At 36.7% G+C, this 13,166-nt stretch overlaps 1 protein-coding gene across 4 annotated transcripts in view; it reads left to right on the top strand.

Moving 5' to 3' along the window:
• RYR2 (ryanodine receptor 2) overlaps positions 1-13,166 on the top strand; it is a 727,449-nt gene that overhangs the window by 186,559 nt on the left and 527,724 nt on the right. For all 4 annotated transcript variants that reach the window (XM_077894379.1, XM_077894378.1, XM_077894377.1 and 1 more), the window contains exon 2: positions 4,542-4,661. In XM_077894379.1, coding sequence (XP_077750505.1) covers positions 4,542-4,661 — 120 coding nt within the window. The remainder of the gene's footprint in view (positions 1-4,541; positions 4,662-13,166) is intronic.

The following is a 13,166-nucleotide window of genomic DNA, read 5'->3' as shown; positions in this document are numbered from 1 at the left end:
AGTATCTGATGTGATTCGAGGGAATTTTTAATGACCCGAGTTATGAAGAATATTTCTTGACTTTTCAAGAGGACAGTATGTTTGTTATCAAAGTTCTATTATGTTTCTGGGGAAATGAGAGACTTACTGCCTTTTCCCCCAAAGCAATCCCACTGGGTTTTATATTGATGCTACAGATACTTACAATATATTAAAATTTGTCACAAATATAATAGGATCAGCAATTTTTCCTCAAATACTGTCCTATTTCCTGGCTGAATATAACCAGAAAATCACTTAATGGGATTGTATAATGCTAACTTTAATTGGAAAGGTAGGGTCTTACTTTGGCAGTTCTAAAGAGCAACTCCGTTTGTCAGCGTGGCAACACATATTTATGAGCAATCATAAAGTGGATTAAGATAATCATTTATCGAGTATATTTGCCCAGTGCAATGTTAGACACTGTAATTTAATAATGTCATTATGCATTCATTTATGTAAACTGAAGGACTATAGTGGTAAAGAAGCACAAAACAAAGGGACTGATGCAGCCTGGTGGGTCAGGGAAGGCTCAGGAATAACTCAGGAATGGATGCCTAAGTTAGGATTTCAATGATGAATATGTCTTACTAGAGGGGAGGATAAAGAGCTTAGTAGCATGTGCAAACTCCTGTAGGAACACAGGAATGAAGGAAGATTGGTTGCAGGAAATACTGGGTTGGTGCTCTTCTATGTGGGGCTTTGTAGACTAAAGGAGTATTTAGGTCTTTTTCCTTAGAGCAATGGGAAGTCATTAAAAGATTTTAAGCCAGGAAACATTTCAGTCAGGTGAAGGTGAAGCACCATTGGAAGAGAGTTTGCAGTGCAGAAAACTATTTAGTGGGTTTTTGAAGATAATAACCAAGAGATGATGGTAGTTGGTGTGGTGAGGAATTGATGGATTTTAAATTGCTGGATTTGGAATAGAATCCTTAGGACTTGGTGATTGTAAGCTGGATATCACTCTCACTTTAAGCGCTGTTTATCTTCATGAAGTTCACAAAGTTTCTCCTAGAATATTTATCTTTTACAATTTATTATTTTGTTCAAAATTTGTAAAAAGAAAAAAAAGACTAGTATTTTTTTATTTCTTCCAATTTGTTTTACATAAAATGGGCAGTGGTGTAAGTTCAAGTGATTCCAGGAACAGCAAGATACTAGTATCTTATTAATCTGGTCATTCACAGTTAATTAATGGACTTTTAAATTAAAAAAAAAGTGAAAAGAATGGAGGCAGAATGTACTTTTGTAGCATTTTGGTTATGGAATAGGATTTCTTGTGAGTTGAATCAAAATTTGTTGCCCTAGGCACTAGACATAAGACATGGGGAGTCAAAACAAGGAATACGAAAAGGTAAGTATTTAAGGCTGATTTTAGTTTTTATGGGCTAAGGTGGGAAAAGTGATGGCCATTGTGTGCATTTTGGCATCCTGGCACACCAATGGTACATGCAATTAAAATGTGAAGACTGGAAATGAGAGTTAGGAGCCTGGACCCCAGGCCAGGTGGCAAAGGCTAACTCAAAAGCCTTAAAACCCAAGAGATAGCCTTTAACTACAGCCTTATTATCCTGTTACCTTAACAGTGTTAAGTCTCTGGATTCCCATCAGTATGAGGCTGTGCTTATTAGTCTTAGCTCTTAGAATAGAGAAGAAACTTCATGTATGGGTGTGTATACCCATATCCTTATACACACATGTGTATGCTGACAAAAGCCAGATTTACTGCACATAGGTTAAAATAAATTTAAAAAACTACTTATCGAGACTTCTCGAATGCATTGTCAGTAGACTCTGAAACCACAGTGGTGCTGAGAAAAATTATGCTTCGAGATGAATGATCGGTTAATTAAAGGGAACTGGCAGGTATTTATGAATTGGTGTTTCGTCCATCAATGCTCAGTATATTTTACTTTGCCAGAATGGAACCCTCTGCTTACTGAAATATAAAATAAGAACAGCTCCCAGGTAAACTAGAAAAAGCCTCATGTCATGCCAAGTTCTATCATTCACAGTTGAATCATGAATGTTGCAGTTATAGCCTCCTTCCTTGGTGGTGTGGCAGAGCTCTCTTGAGCTTAATGTTGCTTCATGGCCAGGGTGAAGGCTCTAGATTAAAAGGAAACTTTGTACAAGTGAGTTAGTTTCATAGTCTTGGTAGCTCAGTATATTATTTATACTGGCTTCCTTCTGTAATGTGGTTGGTATGGACCACATATTAATGAGCATCTCCACATGTGAGCTCATTTCTGGTTCTGTCCAAAATATTTGAACTTATTTTAATATTCAGCTGTTATTGATGACGTCCAAGCTCTTTTAAGAGACTGCTGACATGTCTTCTGGGATCCATACCCTTTCTGGGACCCATTTGGGATTCTAGTTCCTCAGATCCACTGGTTTGAGATGTAGAATCAGCGTGCCCAAGTGCAACAGAACCAGAATCTGCATTTCAGCAATACCCACAGGTGAAAGGATGCATGTTAAAGATTGAGAGGTACTTTTCTAGATAACAAATATAGTTAAAAAAATCAGTTGAGCCTCTAGAAGCAGTCTGGGGCTGAGGATTTTTAGGTTCAGATAAAGTAGGTTGATCGATCAGTTCCTAAAATATGTATGATCAGCCCTCTCTATGATCAACAAGTTGCCTTGAGCCTCATTGTCCTCATCTATATAAATGTGGATCATCTTTATGTCATGAGATGCTGTGAAGAATAAATCAGTTAATGGCAGGGCTGACATACACTATACTACTTGGTAAATATGATGTACCTCCTCTTCTTTTGGGACTTCCTATTATTCTTGTCTGTCCTGTACCTTTCTATTTTCTCTTCTTCTCATTCTCAAACTGTCTTTAATGAGTCTATTAAAGTAATTATTTACTAAATGGTATTTAGATGGTCTCCAACATCCAGAGGAGCCCATTTTACCCAAGAGTACAGTTTCCATGCTAGACTTAGTTCCAGAGGGTGAGTGAGACAAGATAGTAAAAGACTGTGGGGACTTGGTAAGGCATTGAGCACATCAGCACAAATCAGTTCTTTGTTATTATACTGCGTATTTGGAAGACAAAATATATCTTTGATTTTGCCGATTATATAAGCAACAACACACTGCATTATTTTTGTTATAGCCATGCTGAGCATGAATTAATATTCAGATATACTTATTATATGAAAATAATGCTTTTTTTTAGCAGATGACTTTTTAAATATAACAATCGAATGTTCACTGGAAATTAATGAGCACCTGGAGGAATAGTTGGGAGGTGATTATTAAAAGATTGAACTTCGCCTGTGACTGGTACTCTAAGCCAGCTATTAGGTGTTGCTGCACTATACAGGAAATAAAGCAAATACATAGGATTATAAAGGTTTTAAATGCAAATTGGAGCTGTACTTTTCCATTTGATACAGCATATTCTTTGGGTTAATCCAAAAGACTTTTTTCCTTTTGAATTTTTAATCACGTCTCCTTATCCCTCCTCTGTTCTTCCATGAAGAGGGTCTTTTAGGATATACTTGCTTGTCTCTTTTCTCTCCAATTCTGATTAAATAGGTCAGTGTATATATTTGTTCTTTCACTTCTTTGTGAAGTGTCCTGTTTCTTTGCATTTGGAATGTCAAAATACAGGTGGTTAGACTTTTTAGGCAGTTGCTACTTAGAATTTGTTCCATTGAAATATTTTTGACAGTGTTAGCTCCTATTTATTGTCTGTTTAGCGTCCTTTGCATGTCAGTTCCTGTGTGACTCATTTATCTTATCATCTTAGAGATTCAGTACTTGTCTAGGGTCTTCTAACCTGTGGATGGCAGAGCCGGAATGGCAATCCAGCTATTGCTGATTCTCAAGTCTATGCTTTTTGCAATCTTCATGCTGTCTACACAGAGTCCTCTTACTTATCGTCTCTTCCCTTGTATAACTTGCTTAGTTAGTTGGAAACCAGTGTGGATTTCACAAGACTGAACTGGCAAATCATCTCTCTGAATGTTTTTAAGCAACCGAGTGTCATTTCAAATGTGGAGGAGTGGCCAAGTGTAGATGAATGGAGATGGTTTTTTGGGTCTATTTGATTGCAGATGTTCTGTTATTGACCTGTTCCTGTGCTGGTTTTGGATCAGTGTGTGTGTGGCTGCTGTTGGAACCTTTGCTCTTTTTGATGATACTTGATGTCAGGCAGTTACTCGGTAATTCTGATGATTAAACCCGTGTGTGAGAGTGCTAACATGGAGATTCTATATTTTACTGTACCTTGTGTGGATTGCCTCTGGGGACCAGTAATGATAGTGAGAAAACTGTTGACTGCCTGAATGGCAATCACCTCTTTCACCCCTCCTTCCACTCAGTTACTTTTTTTACAGAAAAAAGTTCTCGAGGGATTGAGACTTGTTTTTTTTTTTTTTTTTTAAGTTGTTACATTTTTCTCTGATTTTTAATATGCACTAAAATAATAGTCTTGTAGATCTGATACAGGCTGTCTAGTTTTGTCAGAGCTCACTTTTTATTTTTCTCCCCCTCTGCAGGATGATGAAGTGGTTCTGCAGTGTACCGCAACCATCCACAAAGAACAACAGAAGCTGTGTTTGGCAGCAGAAGGCTTTGGCAACAGACTTTGTTTCTTGGAGTCCACTTCAAATTCCAAGGTGGGATAAAGCCTTTTGAGGTTATTCAAATATTTGGGTTTTATGGGTGGTATTGAAGTTACTTTGGGCACTCTGTTATTGTCCATGGAATAGATAAATTAAAGGGGATGTGGAAAATGTGCTTACCATTCATTAAGAAAATTTCTAGTTGAGCCACCATTTTTTTAAAGATTTTATTTATTAGAGAGAGAGAGAGAGAGAGAGAGAGAGAGAGAAAGCACTTATGCAAGAGCAGGGAGAGGCAAAGGGAGAGGGAGAAGCAAACTCTTGGCTGAGCAGGCAGCTCGATCTGGGGGCTTGATCCTAGGACCTGGGATCATGACCTGAGCTTCATGAAGGCAGACGCTTAACCGACTGAGCCACCCACGTGCCCCCCAAGTCCATACTTGTTGCAAGTAGGTCAGATGAGATTGTTGACAAGAATTAGACAAAGCCTTTGCACCCATGGTGTTTCTATTCTAGTGTAAATGTAAACAAGTGAATAAACGGTGTTATTTTAGAACTAAGGACTATGGAGAAAGCAGAGTAATAGGGTGTAGAATGATGGGACAAGGACTCACTCTTTCACAAAGGGCATTTGGGGACAGCTTTCTGAGACAGTGACATTTGAGCAATCTGGAATGAATTGAGTGAGCAGTGCTGAGTACTCTGGGACATTTTAAAGAGAAGCCAGGTAATACAGAGGCCTCTAGTTAGGAAGAGGAGATCTCAACCAGGCCTAGTCATCAAAGGCCTTCCAGGCCAAAGCCGGAAGTTGAGGTTTCTCTCTAAGATGAAGGGAGATCATTAGAGCAGGACAGTGGTGCAATTTGACTTAGATGTGGCAAAGATCATCTTGGCTCTTATGTGATTGGAGGATGTTGAGAGAGCAAGCATGGAAGTAAGGAATTGGAAGTCTGGATGGGAGCTGCTGGTTCTTTGGAATAGAGTGATGGTAGGGAATTGGGGGGGATTGAGAACATGCCTTGGGGATATACACGATATGCTGAAAGCTCAGACTGGAATAAAGGAAAGAGGAAAACTTCTCACGGATAGCAAGTCAACTGGAAACCAGTCAATGTAGTTATCTTTTGTGAAATATTTATTGGTCTACAGAGTTCTTTGATAGTCTCATTTGGCTGTTGCAGTAAGAGTATGCATAATTCTCACTGTCAAATTCACTTGACAGGGGACTTGGGGACTTAACAGAGGCCAGCTACTATGCCTAAAATGCTTAATGTGACTCGAAGCCATGATGTTAGCAATGGTTTTTCACATTTATACCTTGGCCTTTTGGCTTCAGATCCCCCGATCCTTTCCTTTATACCACAGTATTTCTTTGGTTAGTCTGTGAAACAATACTAAGCAATGTATACATATGATTCATTTATTATACTAATTCAATGCCAAGTAACATGATTAACATTGTAATAGAGGGTGGCAAAACATTATGCATTTTATAGCCCTGCTTAGATTTATTTGTAATTCGACAAGTGTTTATTGAGCATTCTGTTTGTACAAATTATTGTGATAGGTGTCAGTTGTGAAAAGTAGTCTTCTTAAGAAGAAAACGTTAAGCATTTTAACATTTAGCACATTCCTTGTGGTTTCTGATATTCTTTAGTGGCCTGAATCAGGCACACTATTTAGCTAGCTGTTTTTTTTTTTTTTTTAGATTTTAATATTTATTCATGATATATATATATAATGAGGGGGGGGGAGGGGTGGAGTGCAGAGGTAGAAACAGGCTCCATGCAGGTAGCCCGATGTGGGACTTGATCCCAGGACTCCAGGATCATGCCCTGGGCTGAAGGCAGTTGCTAGACCACCGAGCCACCCGGGAATCCCAGCTAGCTGGTTTTTGATTTTCACATTATGTTGAATGCTCTACTGGCTATTGTTCTCTTGTTCCTTTAATGTAAGAGGTGGTTTCCAATACAAAGAATGAATGCTCCTGATTTGTAGTAGGCACATCATGTGGCAATCAAGACACTGATTAGGGCGAGACATCCATTTAAGCTAGTTACTTCCTAGAAGGGATACTCTTGGTTCTTGTTGTTAGCTGATGATGATCTAGGGAATTTTGACCACTTTTGTTGTCATCCTATTCTATTCTTTTCTAGTCTTTGAAAATTTGCATGTAGGATGAGATACTGAGATTGTTTATTAAGCATAGAATCAATAGCAGTTGAAGTCCAGTAAACCTATTGAACTTTTTTTTGTAAGTTCTTTTTTTTTTTTTTTTAATTTATTTATGATAGTCACAGAGAGAGAGAGAGAGAGAGAGAGAGAGAGAGGCAGAGACATAGGCAGAGGGAGAAGCAAGCTCCATGCACCGGGAGCCCGATGTGGGATTCGATCCCGGGTCTCCAGGATCGCGCCCTGGGCCAAAGGCAGGCGCCAAACCGCTGTGCCACCCAGGGATCCCTTTTTTTGTAAGTTCTTACAACCTAAGTACACTCTTACTTGAAAACCCCCTACTATGTCATTTCCTTTTTTGTATTTCCATTTGCCTTTGTCTCTGTGCTAGATATCCTTCCTGTACGTCTCTGCTGGCTGAAATGCAGCTTGTCCTTCAAAGCCTATTTCAAACATGAGCCCCTCTTCTGGGTTGCTTTTTTCCCAAGTTCCCGGTGTCCTATTATCTGCAGTTCTTAAGTGCTTTGTTTATACTTATGTTGCCAGTTTAATTCTGTATAATATCCTCACCACCTTTTTGTGTGAATATATACATATGTATGTTCTCAGATACATACACCAGCTTCTGAATTCCCTGAGGACCAGAGCATATTTCATTTATTTTCTTATCTCTTACTGCTTAGTACCAAGAACAGTGCCTTGAACCTAGTAAGTCATCCACAAAATTTAGTGGATCATTAAGTCTGAAGTGACTACTAGTCTTAGCCCAATTATATTTTCATAAACTTTTATTTTTCTATAATTATAAGGAATCAAAACTCTGGATCTCAGTTTAAAATATATAAGCCTGGATACAGGTGTGTTTCATGCAGAAATATCTGGATTTTTCACTGGTGGAAAATGAGAGATGGCCTTTCCCTCCTCCTCTCAAGTTTATCTCCTGCATTTATTAAAAAGGTGGAGAGAACAAAATTATTGTTGGCAGTGAGTAGTCAGTCATTGTAAACTATATACATGTTCCTGGAAATGATCCCAGAAATATCTTAAGCTACAGAATCTTTTAATCAAAGGCAGGACTGACTTTCTCTGAAGACCGTTTCATCCTCTTGGGACATCTACTCATGCTGATTTCTGCCTAAAAGAGGATGGTTCATAACTCCAACATATGTTTTTCTGCAAAACTTGCAAACATCAAATCTGATGATGTTTTTCAGTTAGTCATTTGTAAATTATAATCATGGATATTTATTGTGTATTCTTTATATGAGTGACACTTCATTTTCTATATATTACGATTGAGAAGTTAGGCTTTTGCTCTTAGGAATCTAGTCACTTTCTGGCAGACTCACCCTGTTATCATTAAAAGTTTGAGAGGAAATAAGTTATATATTCATCTCTGTGAATCTTTACATAAAAGCAGGCAGAACTCAAAAGACAGCAGAACCCCATACACACAGAAAACATAATATCTAGAATAAACTAGATGACATGTTATCACCACACATAATGTTGGAATGTTTATTGCAGGAAGTGGAGGAAAGGTAACATGGTTTTTGTCATGTCCAAAATTCGGTTACAAGTTGTCAAGGAGGACGGGGTGGGGGTGGGGACAATGTAGAAAGAGCAACTGAAACCAGGAGGGGATGAAGGAGACATGGTAATGATGAACCAGTATTTCTGGAGCAGCCTTGGCCTATGACATTTTGAAATGAACCTGTTAAAGCCCACTTCTAGATAAGTCTTACTTTGAGGAGAAATGTTTAAGAACCTAGTATGGATTGAGTGGGACAAGGGATAGAGAAGTATCAGGTAAAAGGGAGGAAGGGAAACAGAGCCAACAGATCTCATAAAAGAATAGTTGTGTTTTGAATATGGTGAAAACAGAACAAGTTACTCTAGAGCCATGTAGCTACAGAAGCTATACTGACCTACCCTCCTCTTCTTCCAGTTTATCTGTTATTCTGATACATCTTTATTGCTTGTAGACATAATTCTGTTCTTGGTTGGTGTGTCTCTTTTTTATTTTATATAAATATATATGTATACTGTACATATATATATTACATATATAATTATTGTGTATATATGTTATATACATATGATTCTATAATATATAAAACCATTATATACATATACAATTATATAAGTTATATATAATTTATATGTGTAACATATATTTTACATACTTTATATACTTATCATATACATGTATACATATACTACATATAAAACCATTATGTGTATATATATATAATTATATGTAATTATGTGTGATTAATGTATAAGAATGAGCAGAGTAATCTAATTAACATTTATTTACATAATTATTTGCAGTTATCTTTTATACATAATTTATCTATTTTTATGTAATTTTATATGTCAAAGAGAACAAGGAGAGTAATAATATTTATAGATAATACAGGTTCTCCAGACTTAAAGCTGTTACATGATGTTCCAAAATGAGTTAAAAGAAATTAAAAAAAGAGAGCTTCTCTGGGGAACTGTGTAGATTATAAACTCAGAAATAAGGTGAGTAGAGAAGAGAAAGATTTGAAAAGAATTGAAAGATAATAGGACAGAATTGTAAATCCTGGAGAGATTAACTTTAGAAATGGAGACTGAACTAGGAAGGACACAAGAGTATGTAAACCCATGTGTAATGCTTAGGAATAATAGAAAATGGAAAAGTGAAAACCTGTAAAGAATCTTTACAGCAATTCCCTTCACCCAAAGCATGGTATGTGGCTATTGAGAAAAAGAAAATCATATCCTGCAAGGTAACACACACAGTTGGAAGAGACCGATCAGGGATAAAAAACAGACTTAGATATGGTAACAGTGGTGGAATTATCAGACCAGGAATTGAAAAACAGCTATGGTAAATAGGCTAAAAGCTCCAGTTCATAAAATAAACAGCCTGCAAGAACAGATGGGCAATGTAAGCAGAGATGGAATTCAAAGAGAGAAAAAAAATGCTGGAGAACAGAAACACTGACAGAATTAAGAATGCCTTTGATGGGCTTATTATTAGACTGGACTCAGCTGAGCAAAGATTCTGAGTTTGAGTATATCTCCATAGAAACCTCGAAAACTGAAAAGCAAAGAAAACATTAAAAAAGATTGGATAAAATAGAAGAAAAAAACAAAACAGGACCTAATATTTAAGAACTGAAGGACAACTATGAAAGAGCTCTAGAACCATGAAGAAAGGAATAGAAGAAATATTTGAAACAGTAGAGTGAGAATTTCTTCAAGTTAATGTCCAACATCTAACCACAAATCCAGGAAGTTAAGACCTCACCAAGAAGAATGAGTGCAAAAATCCCACTACATGTAGGCATATCATTTTCAAGGTACAGAAAATTAAAGATAAAAAAATACTGAAAGAAGCTGGAGTGGGAAGGGGCGGCAGCAGGGAAACACCTTGCCTATAAAAGAGCAAAGATAAGATTACATCCTACTTTTTAGAAAGCATGCAAGCAAGAAGAGAGTGAAATAATTAAAATGTTGGGAGGGGAAAATTATTAACCTAGAATTCTGTATCCTACAAAAGTGCCCTTTAAGAGTGAAGGAGAAATGACTTTCTCAGACAAAAATTGAAGAAATTAGTTGCCAGTAGACTTGCCTTACAAGAAATGTTGGAGAAAGATCCTCAGCAAGAGGGAAGTTCAGAAACTTGAATTTACATAAAGGAATGAAGAAAGCATTGGTGAAGGTAAAATTAGAATTAAAAAATTTTTCTTATTCTTAATTGACATAATGTAAAAGTTTGCTCAGAGTAATAACAGCAACGCTGTATTTGCCTATGTATGTTTATGTGTAAGTGAAAGGAATAACAGCAATTCTACAAAGGATGAGAGGGATGAATTAGGATTATTTTATTATAAGGTGCATCCACTATCCATGGAATATGAGTATACTGTTATTTGAAAGTAGACTTGGATTAGTTGTAAATGTATATTACAGACTCTGAGAAAAGAACTTTTAAAAAGTAATATATATATATATTACTTCACATATAAGATATGTATATATATACACACATATATATCACATATAGGATATATATACATATCTTATATGTGAAGTAATATACATATATATACATATATGTGAAGAAACAAGGGAAACAAGATATGTATATATATACAAGGGAAACAAGATATGTATATATATACACACATATATATCACATATAAGATATATATACATATCTTATATGTGAAGTAATATATATATACATATATGTGAAGAAACAAGGGAAAATGAAATCATATAAAATGTTTAATTAAAGCCACTAAAGGCAGAAAAAGAGTGGATGACAAAAGTGGAAACAAAGAATAAGGGCAAAAACAGAAAACAGAAACAAATATAGTAGATCTTAATCCACTTAAATCAATAATTACTTTGAACATCAGTGGTTTAAATGTACCAATTAAAAGAAATTGTCAGAGTGGATCAAACATGATACCCAACTATTTCTTGCCTATAGGAAACTCCCCTCAAACATAAAGACACATAGGTTAAAAGCAAATGGATGGAGAAAGATATATCATGCTAACAATAATTAAAAAAAAAAAAAGGAATAGCAGGCTTCAAGGTAAGGAAAGCTATTGGTGATAAAGAAGGGCATTACATGGTTATGAAGGAATCGGTTCTCATAACAATCCTTAACATATATGTGCCTAACGGCAGAGCATCAAAGCATGTGAGGCAAAAACTGATAGAACTACAAGGAAAAATAAATGAATCCAGTGTCTCAGTTGGAGACTTCAACACCACTTTATCAGAAATGGGGAGGAAATTAGTAAGGGCATAGATGAACTACACAACACTATGAATCAACTGAATATAATGGGCATGTATGGTTTATTTCATCCAGCAATAGCAGAATACACATTTTTCACAAGCTCATATGGACACATTCATCAAAATACACCATATTCTGGGTCATAACATACAACTTAACACATTTAAAAGAACAGAAATCATACAATATATCTGACCTCAGATATATTGTATCATACAATATCTGGCCTCAGACAGCAATTGATTTAAAATAGAAAGGTGCGGCGTGCCTGGGTAGTTGAGTTGGTTAAGTGTCTGCCTTCAGCTTAGGTCATGATCCTCAGCTCATGTCATGATCCTCAGCTCAGGTCATGATCCTCAGCTCAGGGTCCTGAGATCGAGCTGTGTCAGGCTCCCTGCTTGATGGGAAGTCTGCTTCTCCCTCTGCCTCTGCTCCTTTCCCCTACTCATGTGCTTGCTTTCTCTCACTCTCTCCTGCTCTCTTGCATAAATAAAATCTTTAAAAAAAAATAGAAAGGTAGAAAATGTCAAAATACTTGGAGATTTAGTAACACACTTTTAAATAACACATGGCTAAAAATATTTTGAACTAAATGAAAATGAAAACACCACTTATCAAAATTTGTGGGATGCACCAAAAGCAGTGTTTAGGGGGGAAATTCAAAGTACCAAGGGGATCAATTAAAAAAGAGGAAGAGGGCAGCCCTGGGCGCCCAGCGGTTTTGTGCCGCCTTCAGCCTGGGGTGTGGTCCTGGAGACTCGGGATCGAGTCCCACATCAGGCTCCCTGCATGGAGCCTGCTTCTCCTTCTGCCTGGGTCTCTGCCTCTCTCTCTCTCTCTCTCTTCTCTCTCTGTGTCTGTCATGCATAAATAAATAAAATCTTAAAAAAAATAAAAAATAAAGAGGAAGATCTAAAGTCAATAATCTAAACTTCCACCTTGGAAACCAGAAAGAGAAGAACTAAATAAATTGAAAGTAAGCGGAAGAAAGGAAACAACAACAACAAAAAAATTAGAGCAGAAATCAATGAAATAGCAGAAAATCAACCAAAAAAAGCTATTTCACTGAAAAAATCAATAAATTTGATGACAAACTTCTAGCAAGGCTAATTAAGGAAAAAAGAATACAAATTACTAATATCAGAAATAAGATGGGACACCTGGGTGGCTTGACAGTTGAGCATCTACCTTCAGCTCATGGTGTGATCCCGGAGTCCCGGGATCGAGTCCCGCATTGGGCTCCCTGTGTGGAGCCTGCTTCTCCCTCTGCCTATGTCTCTGCGCCCCCCCCGCCCCCCGTGTCTCTTATTAATAAGTAAATAAAATCTTAAAAAAAAAAGAAATGAGACATCACTATAGATTCCACAAACAGTATATAGATAATAAAGCAATATTATAAATCTGTGCCCATGAATTTTATAAACTAAGATGAAATGGACCAATTCCTTGAAAATCACAATCTGCCAGAACTCACACAAGAAGAAATAAACATTCTGAATACCTTATAGGTAGTAAATTGAATCAACAATTAATAACTTTCCATACTAAAAGCAGCAGGCCCAGTTGGATTTACTCAT

Source organism: Canis aureus, chromosome 4 (assembly GCF_053574225.1).
Source record: "Canis aureus isolate CA01 chromosome 4, VMU_Caureus_v.1.0, whole genome shotgun sequence".
Taxonomy (NCBI): Eukaryota; Metazoa; Chordata; class Mammalia; order Carnivora; family Canidae; genus Canis; species Canis aureus.
The sequence above is the reverse complement of the archived record's forward strand: the minus strand, read 5'-3'. Positions and strand labels throughout refer to the sequence as shown.